The sequence below is a fragment of the Schistocerca nitens genome, chromosome 5 (assembly GCF_023898315.1).
Source record: "Schistocerca nitens isolate TAMUIC-IGC-003100 chromosome 5, iqSchNite1.1, whole genome shotgun sequence".
Lineage (NCBI taxonomy): Eukaryota > Metazoa > Arthropoda > Insecta > Orthoptera > Acrididae > Schistocerca > Schistocerca nitens.
In genome coordinates, this window is record NC_064618.1 from 279821782 (window position 1) to 279845605 (window position 23824).

Here is a 23824-nt window from a genome sequence, read left to right on the forward strand (position 1 = left end):
GTATCTCTACTTTGTATGGATTTAATTTTGCAATGTGCATATCAACTGGCAAGCATTCATCAGAGGACCTCAAACTACTGCCTAATCTAAAACAACCCCATACTTGCTACACAAGTACTCCACTACCCAAGTAGCTGCTTCCTGTGCGTAGTGCACCCCTGACCTTTCAACCTACTACTTTCCAATCCATAATGCAGGTTGAGAAACCTGCAGCCATGAGTGTCACAGAATCAACGGAGCCTCTGGTGGAGACCCTCCACACGACTCCAAATAAAAGGATCCCTATCGACTATTGGTATTATGCTGCAAATTGTGTTCTGCTTGTACCACATTAGAGAAGCCAACATTCTTCACCTTTTCTGCCAGCAGCACATAGGAATTGAGGATGTTCTCAGAATCCATGTAACAGGTGTAATTGGTGCCGACATGAGCAACACCTTGCAGACTATTGCAACTTGCAGGCAGGGCCCCCTCACATCTTGGTTGAGGCCCCACAACAGACACACTGAGTGTACGTTGGAATACTTTCTGCCGTGGCACTATTACCCTACAGGGCTTCATGAAGCATCTAACATTGGTACTTCCGATAGCTAGTTAACCTGTCACCCTCATGTGCCTGCTCGGATCCTACTGAAGAAGTGGCCATTTCTCCTTTCAGAGAGTGAATGGATGTGGCCAGACAGCCAGCCTCCACATTGACCCTCCACCCTGATGCAGTCTACTACATAATAACCCGTCACTCACCCTGCATTGAGTGTGGATCTTCTGCGAAACAAGCGACCCCTGAGGAGACCCATGCAATGCACCAGTTTCTACACTGCTGCTACACTCAAAGGCAGCAGCTTGCAGACAGCTGACCATGGCCATAAGTGTCTTCAACTGTTTGTGGACTGCGACAAGCTCCACATGTGTCTGCATACAGCAAGCACACACCCTATCCATCCTACTACTACCAACTTGATAATTAAACTATGAAAACACACACAAAGAGCTGGATGTGTGACTTGTTTGTCTCCTGGTGATTCACCAACAGCGGCTGGCCACTGACTGAACTGTAGTCATCCCAGTTACCGACCATCCAAAACAAACAAACAAACAAATAAATGACTACTGCACTACAGACTGTGTATATGTTACCATTACTAAAAGTTGTACTATACTGCTGGGGCACACAACACAAGTGAACAATGGTTTTTGAATTTGGTACAGCACATAATGGCAGAGTATACAATAACATGAAACTGCCTGAAGACCTCACAAAGTCGGTAGCATAGCAACATTCAGATCTTGACAGTAATTAATAGTTGACAGCAAGGTGCAAACTGAGATCGGGAGTCTCGCATCTGCCTAGATACAGACAAGTGTAGACAGCACTGGTGTCAGTAGTGCTAGTTTTGAGTTGATTTGCACAGCCAATGCTGTAGACTTGTGCTGGTGGCTGATGGTGGGACCTCTGGTGTCGATCCCCACATCTGTGGCTAGTGAGCCATAGCTTAGTGCATAGAATAACATCTGTGGAGTGCTGGTTTGACCAGTTGTTCATGTGGCACAATTGTACATGTTACTGTTACTAAAACACAATTATACACCTCTTAAATACGGAAATATGCAATTAATTTAAGACTTAAACTATGCACTTACACTATGATCTACAGTGTGTGCCTTTGCTTTGAATAATAGCTGTTTGATTAACAGTAAAAATTGTGTCAGTATTTTGCAACCATGACATAAAACTGATAGTTTAGTAATATTCACTAATGTCAGCACCTGCATTCCTTGTAACTAGAATTATTACATTCTTCATGAAGTCTGTGGGAATTTTGCCAGTCACACATATCTTGCACATTAAATGGAATAGTTTTTCCCTGGCTAGCTCTCTCAAGATCTCAGTAACAGAGTGTATGTCATCCACTGGAGGGGCCTTATTTTGGATTGGGTCTTTCAGTGCTACGTTCAATTGTTCTCACAGCACCACACTTTTCATCTCATCATCATGTGCTCCTTTTCCCTTTGTATAATATATTACCATATCTACTCAAATCTAAGCCGTACCTGAAAAATGAGACTCGAAATTAAGGAAAAAAAAATTTTCCCGAACCTAAGCCGCACCTGAAATTTGAGACTCGAAATTCAAGGGGACAGAAAAGTTTTAGACCGCAACTCCAAATCGAAATAAAGTTGGTCCATTGTAACATGATACACAATTGAGGTCGAATGGATGAAGATACAGCTACAGTAGTTAGGTTCGAGTTGTAAGCTTAACAGTTAAGCTTTACCAAGTAGCCATTGCTATGTGTCAGGCGCTCCGTCAGTATTTATACGGGTACCCTTCCTTTTTCACGTGCTTCGTCGGGTTTGAATCAATTGCTTATTTTGCTTTGATCTGATGAGTGCCGTTCTCTTTGTTATAGGTGTTTACGTCACTCTAAGCTGAAAATGCATTATTGTACTGTGTTATGCATTGTTTGTCGCACTCTGATAATGAGTGTTTACAGCCTGTGGATTTCTTCTGTGCACACTACCACGGCTTACAATAAAAAAAAGAGAGGAATTGTCTCATAAGCGAAACAATGCCGAAAGACTGCTATTTGTTGTTACTTACACTGCAGCTTTCTTTGATAATGGTCAACAAGAACCAAATAATAGACTGCATACAATAGAAGATAGATGTTCTGAACGAAAGTTGAGCAAAAATTTTTCTGTGTTTGAAAATCTTTGCAGACGCCTCTTTAGTACATTACATTCTGCACAGAAATTAGATTCATCTTAGATTTAAAAATCTAGTCAGTTGCTGTTCTTCATTTCTGACTGTATCACTGTTCAGCATAAGAATAATACGAATATAAACATGACATGACATGTACGGTATAGTCTTCCGCATTTGCTGTTGTCTCACTCTGTTTTCGTAGTTTATTAGGCAGACAGGATTTAAATGAGATAGCAGCAAACACCATAGCATACATGGCATAATGTTTACATTCTTCTACCTTTTCTTTTAATTTATTTACTGACGCAGAGGTTTTGGCGCCAGTATTTATCTTAGTGCGTGCAAAGCACGCCTGTGTAGCGCTACATATATTCGATGGCAGAAGTTAGTTGTAGCAGCACCTACCAACATTTTTCAGAACTTCCGCTTACTTTTAACTCGATTCTAAGCCTCAGGCAGTTTTTAGGATTACAAAAACCAGAAAAAAAGTGCGGCTTAGATTCGAATAAATACGGTAAGTTCATTTCCTGGTACATACCTTCTATGTATTCTGTCCACTTTTCAATAGTCTTTTCTTTGCTTAGTATTTGCTTTTATCTGAGCTCTTTCTATTCATACAGATGCTTCTCTTTTCTCCAGTAGTCCCATTATTTTTTTTACAGACAGCATGTATCCTTCTCTAGTCATGCATGCTTCTACAGCCTTCTGTTTGTGATAAAACCTTGCCTGCTTAGAAATTTTGCACTTTCTGCCATTGTTGTTAGTCTATGTTAGGTTATAAATCTCATGTGTAGCACAGTGGGTCACTCTTTCATTTTTTCATAAGTGATTTCACAGGCACACATTTCTGTTGTAGGTTATTGATATATCAGTTTTTTTAAATATCTAACATAGTCTATCTTTTATCATGCAGATTGTGTGTGCATACACTTGACTGATTGAGCTTTACAAAGAAAATTTTAACCCCTTTTTTAACCACACTCACCTCCACATATTTTAGTAAGGACCTTTAAAGAGCCTAATACACAATGCCCTACGATCACATATGGGTTTTGGTTTGCTGCTTGATTACATTGCATAAATTCAACAATATTTCACTGAACATGTGTTCAACATCTTCAGCTGCTGATTACTGCCAATAAGTAGCAGTTAGTGTGCCGAGAGCCTCTTATTGGACACTGAGGTGTGGCTTGCCTTCTGCAGGTGTTCTTGGGTGGTAGTGGTGGTGGTGGTGGTGGTGGTTTTAGCTGCCCTCTGTCAGTTTGCTGTTGTCGACTTCTCTGACGTAAGATGTTAATGTTGTTATCTACTGTGTATGCCCTACTTTTTTGTTGTATCTACACATCGGATGGAACAGCCACAAACATCTTCACTGTAGTGGCGACTAAGTTTTGGGTTTTCCTAATAATAATAATAATAATAATAATAATAAATCCCGTGGAGGCCCGGGAAAAGAATAGGCCTCCGGTATGTTCTGCCAGTCGTAAAAGGCGACGAAAAGAACAAACCACTAATAGGGCTAACCCCCCTTTTAGTGTGATGAGTTGGTTCAGGACAGAACTAAAGAAGCCTCGGACAAGCGCCGTCATGGTCGGGGACAACGCTTGAACCCTATGCCTGCCCACAGTGGTAACAACACTGCTAGCCAACTGGAAACTGATTTAAATTCAAATAGAGGTGTTTTGCAGGATATGCTTCCTGCAACCACCCTAGAAGGAAAACAAAGGCAGAGGATGAGATGGTCAGATGAAGTTAATCGACACCTCATGTTCTGTTATTACCAAGCAACAAACCTAGGAACCAACACAACTGTATACAGATCACAAGTATACACAACATTTATTACCAGATAACCAGAATTAAAATTTTTAAAAGAACAACGACTAGCTGATCAGATCTGTGTAATAATCAAAAATGACAGGATACCCCAGTCAGAATTAGAAAACATCAAACAACAAGTACAACAAATACTGGAACAAAATAATGTGCAATCAGAAGAAGAAGAAGAAGAAGAAAATACAGTAATGGACTCAAAACATCCCAGAGCAAACAAACTAAGAACAACATGCATCAATTAAACAATCAGAGTAAAACGAAATCTTAAGACAGCCACCAGAACAAGCACAAAAAGAACACGAAGTGACACACATGTTAGATATAGAAGAAAAATTTCAGCTGACATATATAGAATACAAAGACACAAAAACAGACATTAGACCATTCTAGGATAGACCACCAAATAACCCACCAGTCGAAACAACAATAACAACTATCAACACAATCATACACAACAAAATAAATGAAAACACAACTATGGAAGAGTTACAACTACTGGTTTATATAGGAGCACTCACTACACTAAATATACACACTAGGCAGAGATCAGAACCAACCAACACACAGAAGAAACCCACAAAACCAGCATGGCAACACAGGCTACAGATCAGAATAGAAAAACTGAGAAAAGACATTGGACCACTATAACAATTTATAAGAAATGAAAAATCAGACAAAAAACGAAAAAGGTTAGGTAAAATCTCACAACAAGAAGCGATAGAGCAATTAGATGAAAAGAAGCAGAAATTACAAGCGTTGGCCAAACGACTTAGAAGATACAAAAAAAGTGAAAATAGAAGGAAACAAAACCAAATATTCAACACAAACCAGAACAAATTTTATCAGACAATAGATAACACTCAAATTAAAATAGACAATCCACCAAACATAACAAACATGGAACACTTCTGGAGCAACATATGGTCAAACCCGGTATAACATAACAGACATGTACGGTGGATACAAGCAGAAACAGACACATACAAGATGATACCACAAATGCCTGAAGTGATAATTTTGCAACATGAAGTCACCCGAGCAATTAATTCTACGCACAATTGGAAAGCCCCTGGAAAAGATAAAATAGCAAATTTCTGGCTAAAGAAGTTCACCTCAACACATTCACATCTAACTAAATTATTTAACATTTACATTGCAGGCCCATACACAGTCCCCGATACATTTACACAAGGAATAACTTATATGAAACCTAAAGATCAACCAGACACAGCAAACCTAGCAAAATATCGCTCCATAACATGCCTACCAACAAAATACAAAATATTAACTTCAGTCATTACACAGAAATTAATGACACATACAACACAGAACAAAATTATAAATGAAGAACAAAAAGCCTGCTGCAAAGGAGCACGAGGATGTAAAGAGCAACTGATAATAGATGCAGAGGTGACATATCAAGCTAAAACGAAACAAAGGTCACTACACTACGCATACATTGATTACCAAAAAGCTTTTGATAGTGTACCCCACTCATGGTTACTACAGATATTGGAAATATACAAAGTATATCCTAAATTGATACAGTTCCTAAACATAGTAATGAAAAATTGGAAAACCACACTTAATATCCAAACACATTCAAATAATATAACATCACAGCCAATACAGATCAAACATGGAATATACCAAGGAGACTCATTAAGTCCTTTCTGGTTCTGCCTTGCTGTGAACCCACTATCCAACATGCTAAATAATACAAATTATGGCGATAATATTACTGGACCATACCAACACAAAGTCACACATTTGCTATACATGGATGATCTAAAACTACTGGCAGCAACAAATCAACAACTCAACCAATTACTAAAGATAACAGAAATATTCAGCAATGATATAAATATGGCTTTCAGAACAGACAAATGTAAGAAAAATAGCATAATCAAGGGAAAACACACTGAACAAGAAGTTTACATATTGGATAACCACAGTGACTGCATAGAAGCGATGGAAAAAAACAGATGCCTATAAATATCTAGGATACAGGCAAAAAATAGGAATAGATAATACAAATATTAAAGAAGAACTAAAAGAAAAATATAGATATACCGATATTGACCTATTCATTTGGAGTTGTGAAATGGAGTAACACAGAACTAGAAGCACTCAATACACTTACACGATCACAATGCCACAAATATAGAATACATCACATACATTCAGCAACAGAAAGATTCACATTAAGCAGAAAGGAAGGAGGAAGGGGATTTATCGACATAAAAAACTTACATTATGGACAGGTAGACAATTTAAGAAAATTCTTTATAGAACGAGCAGAAACTAGCAAAATACACAAAGCAATCACTCATATAAATACATCGGCTACACCATTGCAATTTCATAACCACTTCTACAACCCTTTAGATCACATAACATCAACAGATACAAAGAAAGTAAATTGGAAAAAGAAAACACTACGTGGCAAGCACCTGTATCATGTAACACAGCCACACATCGATCAAGACGCTTCCAACACATGGCTAAGAAAAGGCAATATATACAGTGAGACGGAAGGATTCACGATTGCAATACAGGATCAAACAATAAACACCAGATATTAAAGCAAGCATATTATTAAAGATCCCAATACCACAACAGATAAATGCAGACTTTGCAAACAACAAACAGAAACAGTAGATCACATCACAAGCGGATGTACAATACTAGCAAATACAGAATACACCAGAAGACATGACACTGTAGCAAAAATAATACGTCAACAACTTGCCATACAATATAAACTAATAAAACAATACGTTGCCACATACAAGTATGCACCACAAAATGTACTGGAGAATGAAGAATACAAATTATACTGGAACAGAACCATTTTAAGAGATAAAACACCACCACATAACAAACCTGACATCATACTCACCAATAAAAAGAAGAAATTAACACACCTAATCGAAATATCCATACCCAATACAACAAATATACAGAAGAAAACAGGAAAAAAAATTGAAAAATACATCCAACTGGCTGAGGAAGTCAAGGACATGTGGCATCAGGATAAAGGTGACATTATACCAATTATACTATCAACTACAGCAGTCATACCACACAATATCCATCAGTACATCAACATAATACAGCTACATCCAAACGTATATATACAACTACAGAAATCTGTAATTATATACATGTTCAATTACCCGAAAGTTCCTAAATGCAGTGTAAAATATACCGTACAGTTAAAAGGAAGTCACGCTTGATCAAGGTCCGTGTCACTTTCCATTTTTAACCAGACATAATGTCTGAGAAAGGAAAGAAATAATAATAATTATTATTATTATTACTGTTGACTTTTTGCACAATCGATCACCCTTCATTTGTTGCTGCGTTACCAAAGACAAGATAGTAAATAACTTCTGTGCACATTAGATATTATTTCAACTTCCTATTTCTGACATTTCTACTTATCTGCACTGTTTCTGATTTTTTATCATCTCTCTCTGATTGGAAATGAAATTTTAAATAGATTTTAAGTCATAATTTACGCTTCGTAATATTTTATCTTTGACTAATACACACACTATTGTGGAAATCACTTTAGTTTTTTATTAACAACATTTAACAGTAATTAAGTGATCATGAATGATTGTGTTTTGTATATAGAGAAGGGAGGGTTGATCCTACGATTACCCTCAGCAATTACGGCAACAGAAATATGGCCCATTACTATACTTTGATACAGTCATTCAAACTTCGTTCGCTTTTAATTTTAGAAAGCTAAGTGTCCGACTCCATTTTTATATTCAATTTAACGTCCCTTTGTATAGTCTACAGATCCTATTATCGGTTGTTCGGCACGTAACATAGTTTAATGCTTAGCACTACTTTCTCTCGTGCACACGGTAACACCAGTTAAGTCACATGCCGCAGCTATGTAGACTTATTCAGAGTGCAGAAAACCAGTCTTTTAATTCAGAACAATATTATCAGGCTTATTGTTACATAGGGGACAGGTGATTGATAATATCAGAAATGATTAATAGCATTGAGAAAGTTGTAATTAAAATTAATGATGTATAATCTCTCATCAGAATAATACCCGCAGCAAAGTAGCCCTTCAGGAAAATCAAAGAGGGTTTAACGTGGCTACTTTTGTTTCAAAATTCTGTTATATAAGCCATGCACGGGTATTACTAGTTGTCTTTTTTTCTGTGCTCTGAATAAGTCTATGCAGCTGTGGTGTGCGATATAACTAGCATTTCCCTGTGCACAAGAGAAAGTAGTGCTCAATATTGAACTCTATTACATGCCGAATAACCGGTAATAGGATCTGTGCACTATACGAAGGGACGTTATATGGAATATAAAAATAGAATCGGACACTTAGCTTTGTGAAAGTAAAAGCATACAAATTTTTAATGACTCTATCGAAGTATAGTAATGGACCATAGTTCTTGCTACAATATCTTTGAGTGACAAACTATAAAAATCATAGACATTTTAGCTGTCATAATTGCTGAGAGTAATTGTAGAGTCAACCCTCCTTTTTCTTATATACAAAATGCAATCATTCCTATCATTTAATTATTATTAAATGATGTTAATAAAAAAGTAAAGTGATTTCCACAATAGTGCATGTATTAATCAATGATAATCATAGTCAAGCTGCAAACTGTATCTCTGGATTACGGAAGGTTCGATTATGAAATTTTGATGATGATGATGATGATGCCGATGCCGATGTCCCATACTCCGAGGAATGTAGGGGACGATGAGAAATATTACAAAGTGTAAATAGTGACTTTAAAGCTATTTAACATTTAATTTCCAATCAGACAGAAATAATACAAAATCAGAAACAGTGTGGATAAGTAGTAACATTGGAAATAGGAAGTTGAAATAATAACTATCATCTGAAGACGTTATTAACTATTTAGTCTTCGATAATGCAGCAACAAATTAAGAGTGATCGACTGTGCAAAAAGTCAACATTACTTATTATTCTGAAAACCCCAGATTTAGTCACGGTTACAGTGAAGATGTTTGTGGCTGCTGCCTCTGATATGTAAATACAACGGAAAGTCGGGCATATACAATAGAGAACAACATCAATATCTTATGTCAGAGAAGTCGACAACAGCAGACCGATAGAGGGTGGCTACATGCTGCTGCTGAGTATAACTTTGGCGATTAGCCAAACAACAACTGGTTGCTGTATGAATCCTCCACTATTATTTTCTCCTTTATGATGCAGCTAGAAAGTAAAAACTGAGATATTACCTAGATTTTCTCATACATGATGTGATGTTGCAATATTTGTTATTTTGGTCTTGCTCTGTATGATAGCTCTGGCTAATATTAGGAATTCAGTCTACCATGGAGTCTCATACACTTTGTACTATGACAGTAGCCAGCAAGTTCTCCGTTTTGTTTGTTGGAGTAAACATTTAATTTTTTATCTGTGAAATATTCATCTGGTTCCAGAAGAATTGCTTTTGAAGTACATTCATGTTTTATCCAAGTGTTCACATGGTTTGTCCTTTCTGTTTGTGTTTTGATAGTATTATTTAATAAGACAGGTGCTATATGAAGTCTGTTCAAAAAATTCTGGAACATTCGTAATTTTGCCCCAATGGTGTGTTGGAATGAAATGCAGCTGGCATTCCTGCACATACCTGTGTTCAATGTGCAACTGCCGGAAGTTTCGTTGTTGTATGCTTGTTTGTTATTGTTCAGTGCTATATTGAGTAGAATGCTGTGTCACATAGTTAGCGAATTTTGAGATGGCAGAGTTAGAGGAGCAACGTGTCTGCATTAAATTTTGTGTGAAACTCAAGAACACCACTACAGAGACACACCAAATAATGCAGGAAGCCTACAGTTATGTGTGCTTAAGCCGTACTCAGTTTTAGGAATGATTCACATGGTTTAAAAATGACCAGAAAGAAGTTAAAGATGACCCTCATTCAGGGTGCCCTTCGACGTCTACCAGCAACACTCATCTCAGGGATGTCAGTGAAATTGTGCATGCCGATCGAAGACTGACTGTCCGAGTGATTGCAGGAGAACGTAACATTTCAGTTGGATCATGTCATGAAATCCTGACTCACCATCTTGGAATGCATCGCGCTGATGCCAGGTTCGATCCACGGTTCGTGAGTAAAGACCAGAAAGATCTTCGCCTTACAATCTGTGAAAAGCTTTTGGATCGCACAAATAAGAATGAGATGTTCCTTAAGAGAAGCATAACTGATGATGAGATGTGGGTTTACAGTTATGATGTTAAGACCAGGGTTCAGTCTCCATGATGGGTCAGGAAAGTGCTTTTACTTTGAAGGATTAGTTCATGATGAATTCATGCCACAGAGATGAACTGTTAATCGTTGGTACTATCGGGACCTGTTGTAATGCCTGCAAGAAAATGTGAGAAGGAAACAGCATGAAAAGTGGTGAAACAGTTCATGGCTCTTGCATCAAGATAATGCACCCACATATTCATCTCTGTTGGTGCGTGACTATTACACAAAAAATGAAATCACTGTGCTGTCTCATCCTCTGAACTCTCCAGACCTGGCCCCTGTGGACCCAGCAAGAGGTGTACCAAGACTGCTTCTGGAAGTGGAAACGGTGTTGAGAGCGGTGTATGAATTGTGGAGGAGAGTATTTCAAAGAAGACCATGCACAATAAGTAAAACGTGAGCATAGAAAAATTTTGCGAACAAAGTTCGGTAATTTTTTGAACAGACCTTGGATTTGCAGTTCCAAGTTGTGTGCACGTGCACGTTCGCGTGCATGAGTATATTCCCAGATCCCTCTTGTGAAACTTTATTAAGTAGACTTTCTTGGAATAGTATGTATGTGTCGTGATGCATCTGCCTGTTCAGTTTTGCCAGCGCAAACACTTTTGCTACTCCTCTTTGTATATGTTTGATGTACGTGCTAGCCCTATTTGGAAGGAGCCCATACACTTGAACAATATGGGTCACGTGAGTAATTTGTAAACAATCTCCTTTGTTGCTGTATCAGTTTTGCTAGTATTCTACTTGTCTTGCACCTGATTTCCCTGTTACTGAGCCTCAGTGATCATTCTATTTCATATACTACAAATTGTTCCACCAGGTACTTGTATGAGTTGACCTATTTCAGTTGTGACACCTTGATACAGTAGTCTTTTTTTGTTTCAATGAAAAGCACAATTTTTCATTTGTGAACATATAAAGTAAGTTTGTAAGCTGTGACACACTTTGAAATCTTATCAAGGCCCGACTGTGGCATAAACAAAATTACTTGTAGTTCTGTCAATGATATTCCATGCAAAATAACATCCTATGAACTTTCTGTGAAGAAATCTTTGCTTGATACCCCTTAAAATTGTACTTTTAGAATTTAGGGGTGATACTGGGTTAAACAATTTTTGGAAATCAAGAAATATGTACCTACCTGACTGCCTTGATCCATAGCTTTCAAGATGTAATGTGTTTAATGTGTGAAAAGTGTGAATTGAGTTTCACATGACCGATATTTTTGGAATCTAAACTGATTAGTATGGAGGAAGGTATTCTGTTCAAGGCGCCTCATTATGTTCAAGCTCAGAATATATTGAAGATTGTACAACAAACAGATCTCAGGGATATTGTATGCTTGTTTTGTGAAGCACTTCTGCTACCTTTGTTGTAGACGGGGTGAGCTGTCCTTTCTTCCAACTACTGTGCGTGACGTTTTGTTTATGGGCTCTGTGATATATTACGTTGAAGTAGAGGGGCTACAGCAGTCACAATTTCGGTATAAAATCTGGTAGGCAGTTCATTGGGCCCTAGAACTTCATTCAGTTTTAGCAGTTTCAGCTGTGTTTCAGCATTTTTTATACTTATATCTGTATCAGCCATCTTTGCTGTGGTGCAAGAATTAAGCTAGAGCAGTACTCCTGGAGTTTCCGTTATAAAGGAATTTCTGCCTTTGCTTTGCTATCCTCTCATTCAGTTCCTGCCTCAGCCACGAGTGTCTGGACTTTACATATCATCAGATTTTCTTTGAGTTTTGATAATATTCTGCTGTGATAGTCATTAAAGGTTTCATACATCGCCCTCTTGAGAGCCAAACACATTGCATGGTCTTTCTATCTATAGCCCCATGCTTTGTTGTGCACCTACTATGCAGTGGCCACTGTTTCCTGTAGAGGTTGGTTTATAGTGACTGTACACCATGAAGACTCCTTCCCATCATAAGCTGTTCTACTTGATACATATCAGATCAATACATGATGAGACATAACATTACTATCTCTTTATCTATGAGGATATGCTGACAAGTAACATCTTTTCATGAAAACTCTTAAAGTGTTGTAAATAAAAACAAATTTATTAACATCTACATGTTTATTCTTCATGTCCACATATTTGCAGCCCTCTGGTGGTGTGTAATGTAAAGCCATATATGAGCACTGCGACCTCCACGATAGTCCGGCGCATTGGGTTCACTGTCATTGATCATCCTCCACACAGTCCCGTCTTGGCTCCATCCCATTTTCATCTCTATGTACTGTGATAATCAGTGTCCAACTGCCTCATGATCATTGATACAAGTTTCAGTGTGGATATTCTCAAGGGGCCAGGTTTATTTGTTCTCATTAGATGCCATATATTTCCATCATGAGTGGGCTTCAAGTTAGTTTTCATAGAATGCAATTAGCAATGTTTCTCATGATGTCTTGTCTTGCCCACCATTTTCAGAATGGTAATTATTCTGGTTGGTTGATGGATGATCGAAGTCTCCTCTGAGGATGACAATATGACTGGGGAACTGACATACTAACAAACTTAAGTTTTCATTAAAGCTTTTGATTACATGTGCTGGCAAGTGTGGTGGTCGAAAGAGAAATTCAGTTATAAGTTTATACCCATACTTTATACTGAGTCTTGTCCAAACAATCTCTGCCTAGGTGGATTTGTGTTCCTTGTTTAGTGCAACATAAACACCATCTTCTTTTCCTATTATCCTGCAGTCAATTGGAGTTTTAACTAACTGTTTGTATCTAGTATTATATGACCTCCACTGCCTTTTAGCAGCTCTTCAAATGGCAATTCATTACAAATGTTTCAGCAGTTTACCAGTAAGGTTTTAACACACTACGAGGGGCGTTTGAAAACTCACTGCAAAGTCCGAGAGATGGCACCACCGGCGCGTATCAATGTCATGTTTAGTTAGTAGCATCTTGTCAAATAACGCACACCAAGTTTCAGCCATATTGGTCTATTTCTTTGTGTTTGGCATTCGTGTGAATCAAGAAAGTCGAGTGATTGTCTAAAAATGGGCGAGAAAGAATTTTGTGTGGTGATTAAACATTACTTTATGAAAACCAAAACGCCTCAGGAAACTAAAGAGAAGCTTGATAAACATTACGGTGACTCTGCACCTTCAATTAGAACAGTTTATAAGTGATTTCAAAATTTTTGGAGTGGCCATATGGACACAAGTGATACTGAACGTTCTGGATGCCCTGAGGAGGTTACAACTCCAGAAATCGTTGATAAAATCCATGATATGGTAATGGAAGACAGAAGAGTTAAGGCGTATGAGATTACTAGTGCTGTGGGCATCTCGAATGAATGGGTACATAATATTTTGCATAAACATTTGGGTATGAGAGAGCCATCCGCAAGGTGGGTTCCGTGATTGCTCACGCTTGACCAAAAATGGTGTCATGTGAATTGTTGCAAGGATGGTTTGCAGCTGTTCAGGAAGAATCCGCAGGACTTTAAGTGTCGTTTCATCACTGTGGTTGAAACATGGATACTTGACTATACTCCTGAGACCAAATAACAATCTAAACAATGGGTTACCAAGGAAGACTGCACAAAAAAAGGTGAAGACCATTCCTTTGGCCGGAAATGTTATGGCGACTGTCTTTTGGGATTCGCAATTGATAATCCTCATCGACTATCTGGAAAAGGGTAAAAATATTACAGGTGAATATTATTCATTGTTATTGGACCGTTTGAAAACCGAGCTGCGAGAAAAACGCCAGCGATTGGACCGCAAAAAAGTCCTTTTCCATCACGACAATGCACCAGCACACAACTCAGCAGTTGAGGTCGCAAATTTAATGGAAATAGGATTCCAACTCGTTTCACATCCTCCCTAGTCTCCAGACTTGGCTCCCTCAGACTACTATTTGTTCCCCAATTTGAAGAAATGGCTGGCAGGACAAAGATTTTATTCAAAGGAGGAGGTGATTGCAGCAACTAATAGCTATTTTGCAGACTTGGACAATTCCTATTATTCAAAAGGGATCAACAAATTAGAACAGCGTTGGACAAAGTGTATAAGTCGAAAAGGAGACTATATCAAAAAATAAAAAAGGTTTACCTCAAACATGTAAGTAGTTTTATTTTTGCAGGGACTTTTCAAATGCCCCTCTATTGCAGACGGCATTTCTTTGGATCCACGGGTGATATTTTGTGGCCTCCTACAGCCATTGTTATATAGATTGAATTTAGGGTGCCTAATCTAAAAACCCATGGGTACACTCTACACACACAGTCAGCTACCTGGATAGCAGCCTCTAACATATAGTGCACTCTGGACCCATCTAGGTGAAACCTACAGTTTTCAGTACTATGACACGTGTCTAAGAAGTAACATCGTAGCATGTCACAGAACCTTCGAAGTCTCTGATCAATGACTTCTACTTGACTTAGAACGAGAGGGCCATGATCAGTGCTGGAAACATCTCTGCACATTGTGAGCTTTGTTGAAACTTCATGAGCAGAGCTGGTCTTCTCAACTATTTTGCAAATGACCGGAATGATCCAAATATGACCTTGGATTCAAGGTGACAGACATTGTTTATTCCAACGTGCACTACAGAGTGGAGTTGGTGCCATCCTGTTGCGTCAGTGGCCGTGGGAACAGCCCCTCCATATGTTGACTGAGACCCTCAGACATACACATTGAGTGCACCTAGTGTTCCCTCCCTTGATTTGCTGCAGTTTCCCTAAGGGATATCATTATTCACTGCACCTTTGAACTACTTAAAATTAATAGACCAAGATGCTTTTGTGTTTACCTCCCCTCTGCATGAGACACAATATGTTTCTCAACTGGTGAAGATAAGTCTCACTAGTTCAGTTTCAGTGGAAGACAGCACCTTGAACGTGTTGATTATGGGTTGGGTGTAACACGTTAATGTCTCCGTGGTCCCTGTCCAGGGTGTCTAGCCCTACTACTGGCTCACCGTTCATTATCAAGTGAACAGTTGGTGATAAATTCCATACTTCCTGCAGAGTAGATCAGATCCTCAGGGGAGGATAACACTTGAGGTACCTTTGATATCTCTGTTACATTAGTCTTGGTAGCCCCCCAACACACACATTCACAGCAGCCCTTTTTTGTTTGACATTATTTGGGGGATTTTCAGCTGCTTATAAGTACTCATGCCGTGTTTGAGAACAGTGTAAACAGTGGAGCTGCGTTGTGGCTGTTTCAGTGTTTCCAACAGAATACTATCAAAATAACTTAAACCAAGCTTACTGATCTCTTTTATTTCTCGATCTGCTAAAGTACAAGTTCTCTTTAAGATCTGAAGCAATTAACACCAAAAAGATATTCCTGTCAAGGCATCAAAAAACATGGGATACAAGTTACTGATCTCCTTAAACTTTTTGTGATTATGGTCACTAGTGAACCAAAAATACCTTTAATTTACAATAAATGCAGGTAGTGTACACTGTTGTTGAAAGGGAAAATGAATTGTAACAATCGTTAGTTGTAATATATGCTACAATAGCAGAAAATCACAAATGCTGATTTACTATGAGTTCTGATTTTCAACATTTGTGTGGATGTGCGGTCAGCGGGGACTATCATGTGCTTTTGACCCAACTGATTCCACATTACATCATAATTTCCTAGTCTCTCGCTCTCTCCTTATTTCTTTCTCATTACTTTTTACCTGAATAGAAAACACTTGTTATGAAATTCATTGCTTTTTCTCCACCTGTTTGAACTCAAATAATTTAAGTTTGCATAGCTTTTAAAAGATTTTCATTCTGTTATTTACCAATGTCAGAATTGGACACCTCTTAAGTTTTTGTATTGCAAGGTTTTATTTTTTATTATTGGTTCATTTTTGTAGTAATATTTTTAATGTTGTTTACTTTGATAATTACAGGTGTTAACCTTCCATATGCATAATTTGTATTTGGATCCTGAGTATTAACTGTCATTTGTATTTGAATGTACCTGACATTTAGCTGAAGTAAGAAACAGTTACATTTTATCCCTAGTGTATGTGCAGTAAATCTCATGTCTGTTGCTGCTGCATTGCATGTTGAAGATTACTTCAGCATGTAATTAGTAACTGCAATATCGTGATAAGTAGGGCATTGAAAGTTAATGCTCTCTTTATTAGCAGTGTATGTGGATCCTTAACACATCCATTCAGGCTTTAGGAGGAGAAAGGGGGGGGGGGTATTGCAGAGGAGGAAGGAAGGAGATGTAATAGCTCCAAGGCAAAGACTTTTGTAGTGCAGTCGGTCTGTGATTTTAGGTATATGTGCAACCAAATGAGTGTGTAGTATAAATTGACAAAAATGTTTGGATTAGCTTCCTTCTGTACTGTTGTCACTGGTTCAATGCTTTCTCACATGCAATAACAAAACTCTTTATATGAAGGGCTGAGCTCAATCATAAATCAGATATAACTTCTAGAAATCTTGCCTGTGATTATAGTGACACTTCATTTCAGGAAAGCTGCACACTCATTACAGATTTTTCTGTAGAATCCAATCTATCCGTTGCCTTTGATGGATCATTCATTGTTGATAGAAGTTGATGGTTGACACAAAAATACAAATACCTTTAGCATATTGTACATTTTCTGACAATTCCCCCTAGGGCTTAAGCATAAAGTGCGAAAAGTATTGGGGTAAAGACAACATTTATCCCAGAAGTGACGCCTTAGCTTTCCCTCGGTGCGCGCGCGCGCGCGCACACACACACACACACACACACACACACACACACATTAATTTTACTATCCAATCTAGAATCCAAAATAATTGTTGTCTTTGTATGGTGTATGGTATTAAATTTTCATTACTTTATCTCTAAAGTAAGTTGAGCTCTGCACCTCTTGCAATTGCATTTAAGTGTATTTTTAGAAGTTCCATTTAAATAGTTATTTTAGCTGGTTTTTTTTATGATTATTGCATACTTTGTGCTTACACATTCGTTTCCTCTGTTACCCTAAAACTGTTGTAGAAAGGGAGTTGATTCAGTTTTTAGGAATGATTGTGGTTTTTGTGTGCCTGCTTTTTTATTGACATTAACATATTAACATATTGTTATACTAGTAGTGTCATTAGTCTTCTTCACTGTTGCTCTGAGCATTTGCTTCAAACTGAGATAACTTGTTCGTAACAATCACTGAATCAACTCTCTTTCTTTGTAGGTTGTGAAGTGCTGCTGCAACCATGAGTGGGAGACAGAAAAGATCAAGTGGTGGCTATGACCTTCGTAGAAAAGTGGCTAAGAAGAGATGGGATGAAGATTTTGAGTATTACTTTTCAAAAATAGGTGTACCTTTGGAACCAAATGTACACGGACAAGAAATTGAGGCTGGAAAAGCTGAAACTCAGAATGACATTTTGCTTTTTGACAGAACTGATAAGCTTTGTAATATAAGTGGCTCAAGACATAATATTTTACAAGGTAAACGGTCCCGTGGGAGACCTAGGAAGGTGGAGGTATTAGATCTCGATATGAATATTGTAGTTTCTGATGGAAGCATTACAGAAAGTGAGTTCAAAGAAGAAATTGTCAGTTGTTCAAAAGAGTTTACTCCTTGTGGTAGCACCAGTGGAGATATTTGCAAAGATCAAGTAATCTTGCCACTAAGTGTTGTTGAAAAGTGTGAAGAAGAGCATGGAGGAAAGCATGTGAAACTGGAAGCCATATTGTCATCGGAACAAATCAGTTGTCTACAGGAAGAAGAAGTTACTTCAGCACCTGAAATGGAAAAGGAGAATTTAGCTGGGGACCCTGCACATATGGAGTCTGACCATGAAACACTTGTGGTGCAAATGACAGGAGATACTGGAGATTTAGTAGACATTGATGAAATAGAAAAGAGGTTAGTGTCCCAGAAGGTTAAGAGAAGATACAGGCGGGGCCAGTTGACTGAAGAAACAATTCAGAAATTAAGTCAGCTAGGTTCAGATGACAAGATTGAATGTGAGGAATGTCATAAATTACTTAAGCCCTCATCTTATAGGCAACATGTAAGAACTCATACAGGTGTTAAACCTTTCAGCTGTGATATGTGTGATGCTAAGTTTACACGGAAGGGTGATGTAGAACGTCATGTCAGGATAGTGCACAATAAACAAAAGCCCTACAAATGTAGCAAATGTCACAGATGCTTTGGAGACAAGAAAAATCTGCGTTGGCATCTGATGAATCATGATAAGAGGTTGTTTTATGCTTGTGAAGTATGTGGATTTAAATTTGGGAAACGTGAATACTGGGAGAACCATGTGCGCATCATTCATCCAAATCATGCAAACCAGAAACCTGAGAAATGCACTCCAGATAATAACAATGGTGAGGATGAAAATGAGCAACTCCATGCTTTAACTGGTGCGCTGCTTGCAGAAAGTGAGAATTCTGTAGATGATCCCACTGAAGAGAATTTGCGTGCTGAATCTGTGGAACATAACAATAATCAAAATCAAAAGTTGTTTGTTAAAAATGATAGGACTGCTACTGTTGCCAAGATTACTGTAGGAACTGAAAGAAAGAGTACAGTATACAAAAATATTGCTCCAGGTGTCATCAGTATACCTTCAGTCAGTGACAGGCATTCCTTTGTCCCAAATGAACACCACACTGATAGTGACGCAATGGGTACAGTAGTGATCCAGTTGGATGGAAATGGAGTGAGTACAGAGTCTTTAGAACCAACAAAAACTGTAAAAGCAGAATCAATAAAAATACAGAATTTATTTCACATTAACACAAGTGATGTTTTGGAATTCATGCATAGTGATCCCACAGGACAATACATAGTAAATGAACAGTGTTCTGACGGCAGTGTAGCAGATAAACTGGTTGTCTCTATTGGTGAGGAGAATGTCAGAATTATGGAATACGCAGATGATGTTAATGGTGAAGTATCCAAAGTGTATGGTGTAATGCTAACAGAGAATTTGGAGAAAGAAACCAATGTTCAAAATTTTGTTGAAGCTTTGCTGGCTGCTGGGGGAAAGGGAAGCCAAAAACATTCAACTGTAGAAGCTTCTTGATAAGGGTGTTCTCTCGAGGCTTGCTGGTTTGATGCACATTTTTAGACCTATAATTTATTGACGCATTATTTTTGTTTATATTTAAAAGATAGTGATTGGAAGTTTTTTGTCAGTGTGACAATGAAAAAATTTCGAGCTGTAGAGCTGCTAACACCTGATGCTATTCATTTATTGAAAAAAGTACCTAATTATTTTGATTAAATATTTGCCAGTTTGTGTGGCAGAGCTGTGGTTGTTGAATGGATTTGAGAGAGACTGCCTGTTTGTAAAGTCAGACACATTAAGCTAAGTGAGACTGAGCATTGGAAATAGTTTGTATGTAAAACAAAAAAAAAAGTTAGATTCATAACAGCTATACTACAACGAGCTGTGTGATTAAGATGAACTTACAAAGTGTTTGGTAGTTTTTATAGTAAAAGGAGAACTTTCTTTTGTACTTCTTTTTGTTGCTTAGTAGCTTATGTAAACGTAATTCAGAGCCCTGGCAGGATACGAAGTTGCATTGTGAAACAAATTATGAAATGACGTGGAGCTGTGCTTATAGTTGACTTTTTCCTTCTGGAACACTGTTGGTGTATTTAAGTAGCTAATGATGTGTGCATCTGTGTTATTTCTACAACTATTTTACTGAAACATAAGTTAAGACTTTTTTTATATATGTTATTTGTCTTAGCAGAATGTATTTTGCAAACTGTTAATTTTGCCTCCCAGTATTATGTTCATTGTTTATTTGCTTGGTGTATATATTATTTAGAAAGTTACTGCAAATGTAAACACAGAGAAGAAAGTGCAATATTTTAGGCATGTATAAATTTCATTAAATGTTGTGTGTACATAGTTAAACTTTTTTTACTGTTTATGAAGCCTTTTCAGATACACCAAAATGACATGATATCGATACATAATATTTTCTAGTTCTCAATTAAGAAAAGTTGGCAGGCAGCATTGGCATTAGTTCATCTCTGCGATATTTCTGTTTAGAGAATTGGGACCCAAGTTAGTACCAGGAACAGTCAGCCCAACACGGGAGAACTGTGAAATGATAACTACATTAAAACCGTGAACTCCACTGCAGAGGGCCTACAGCTTGTCACCTCAACCTCACGAGGGCTGAAGGCCAACCTCAGACTTTGCGACCTCCCCACTGCTTCATGAAATTGTTTAAAATATAGGCCTTTCAGCCAATCAGAGGCAGGAATAGAACATCGGCATTGCCATTGACCATTCCCCTGCTCCTGCTTACAGTGCTTCTGAAAGGCAGCAGCCTTTTGATGTGCCTTGCCAGATTTTAGTTTTTACTCAAGACCAGTTAGAAATTTATACTTGTAAAAGTGAAAGAGATTATATAAGGGATATAGAACTGGTGTCACATTTATGTGCCAGTTGTGCAGCAGCAGCAGCAGCAGCAGCAGCTGATGTTGTATTTGCCAGTCATGTACCAATGGCCAATGTTGGAGATGTTGGTTGGTGCTTAATGTCTAGATGCTACCCCCAGTGGGTTACCACATCTCTCCTTTCATGGGAAAGCAACAAGGTGTCTCGGTGCATTGACTTCCATCTGGGGTGGCACCCCGGCAGTACTTGGAACCAGGCTGATTTTTTTGGGAGCAGTGGACGGCCTACTCAGTTTTACCAGCTCCCAATTGATATGGACAGGAGTATATGGTCAGGAGGCCCTACTTAGCAGTGCAGTCAATGTCTTGGTGTCTCCAATGCTGATAGTGGAGGCATCTCCATGTCCACTGTAGGTCCTGGCACAGAATGGAGCTGCTGCAGTAGTGGGGACAGGATTGGTACTGCAGTCTGATATCATGCCAACATCCGGTCTGTCTCAGGCAGCCTATAAAGAGATGGAGATCAGAGCATGACCATGATTGACAAACAGGGCTTAGGACCATAGGGCAAGAGAGATAGTTGAGGGTTTGGCAGAAGAGAAACTAAAGGTAGTGTCTGTGCACTGGAGGAGCCCAGAAGCCATGGTGGCTGGATCCCGGGACACATGCGGAGCTGATTGTGATGGCATGTCACTGTCCAGTCCCCCATGGCCGAATGAGTGTGTGGTGTTACCACTGCTGCTGGGCAACCACCAGACATCACTCGTCCTGGTGTCTAAAGCCCTGGACCCACACACATTTGCCCAGCTGGAAGCATGGAGACAGCACTGCAGATGGCCTCACAGGTGTTAACAGCTTGAGCTGGAGCAGTATGCGGGGCTGAAGAACAGGAATAACTTCTACTGGATTCTTCTCCCCTATCAATCTGTAGGAACTAAAAAAAAAGTGTTAGTGTTTCACCCATAGGACTTTTGGCCACATATTTCTTCACCTGTGTTTTGAAATGTTCATACAAGTCTTTTGCCTCACCATGTCATTAGGGGCAGAACGATGGAGACAGCTTCTGTTGAATGCCATTTCTGTGGCAGGACCTGCCAAAAACTTTGGAAGAAAATTGCAGTCCATTGTCCGACACCATCATAAGGGGAAGTCCATCAGTAGTGAAAATTCTACTGAACACTGCAACCATAGCCTCCTTACTCATGGACTGGTAGTTGACCATGTATGGAGAGTTGGAGTACACATTGAGGACAACCATCCAGGTAGTATCCAGGGAGGGGCTCACAAAGTCAACAAAACCCACTCTCATGGGCATGAGGGCATCAGCCAGGGTGAGAATGTTCTGTGGGGAGCTACTTGGTGCTGTTCACATTGACGACAGTTGCAGACAAGTTGTTCAACCTGCCAGTCTATGCCTGGCCAGTACACACGGCACCAGGTGAGCAGTTTAGTTCACGAGACACCCCTATGATCGCAGTGCAAGAGCCATAAGATTATCAGACGCAGAGGTTCATGGGGAGGGGGGAAGGCCATGATCTGTGGTTAGTAGGATAACTCCGTCCACAGGATTAGCTGGTGGCAGAGGTGGAAATAATGCTGCTACAGGTTTGAGTCCTGACTAGGAATGCAGTCCAGCCAGTCCTGTTTAGTGTAGCACCGTATGTGTTGTAAAATGGTGACCTTGGCCGTCGCCACAACCACACAGGCCCCCATGACAGGAAACATGTCTGCCATCTGTTGAGCCTCTTCGTCCAGCTGGAAGCAAAAGATCTCATCTTGATCTAACTCGAAGTTGGAGTCTATCAGAAGACAGAATAGGGCATCCATGGTGGCATGCTTAGAGGTATTGAGAAAGTGAATTTCATGATTTTACTTCCAGAGGAAGAGTACCCAGCGCAGGAGTCGGTGATCAGTCCTTTCAGGTAGCTTTGCTACGGGGCTGAAGAGAGAGAGAGAGAGAGAGAGAGAGAGAGAGAGAGAGAGATCTGTAACAAGGTGAAACTCCGCTCCGTATAGAAATACATGCAATTTATTTAGTGCAAAGATGATTGTAAGGACCTCTTTTTGAATTTCCAAGAACCTTTTCAGTGTGGCATTAAGTATATTTGATGCAAATGTGATTGGATCTTTAGACCTGTCAGCATCTCTATGTGCCAGCATGGCACCCAGGCACTGTTCAGAGCTGTGCACCGCCACCACAAGGTGTTTGCCCAGTTGAAATGGGAAAAAAATGGTGTCAATAGGAGAGCGTGCTTCAGAGTCTTCAATGCCTGTTTTCAGACCATACAAAAGGTACACCCTTCTTCCGCAGGTTGTTGAGTGAGTGCACATTCTATGCAATGCCTGGGATAAATTTTCTGCACCACATCACTTTTCCCAAGAAGGACTGGAGCTCCTTTAAATTCAAGGTGGCACAATGACAGCTTCAACCAGCTTCTGTGTAGGCTTAAGACCTCTGCGAGAAATGATGTGTCCTAGATATCACTGTTCTACAAAAAAAACCTTTTTTTCTATTTCTGATAAAAAATATTGTGATCCTAGTTGTATTTTGAGTGTTGAATTGAAAACTGTTTTTGGTTTTTTTCTGTCAGGGATAGTTTATGAGTAATCGCAATTTTATTTCTCTTTTCAGTTCCTGATATAGTGCAGCAAACGTGAGGTGAAAT

At 39.0% G+C, this 23824-nt stretch overlaps 1 protein-coding gene across 2 annotated transcripts in view; it reads left to right on the plus strand.

Moving 5' to 3' along the window:
* LOC126259236 (zinc transporter 5-like) overlaps positions 1–23824 on the plus strand; it is a 240826-nt gene that overhangs the window by 53640 nt on the left and 163362 nt on the right. Inside the window, exon 2 of one of the 2 annotated variants that reach the window (XM_049955859.1) lies at positions 17973–20667. The exons of the other annotated variant lie outside the window; for it this stretch is intronic. Within the exon in view, the coding sequence (XP_049811816.1) occupies positions 17995–19824 (1830 nt within the window). The 5' untranslated portion in view covers positions 17973–17994 and the 3' untranslated portion in view covers positions 19825–20667. Of the gene's footprint in view, positions 1–17972; positions 20668–23824 lie in introns of those variants that run through there. 2 annotated transcript variants of the gene reach the window in all.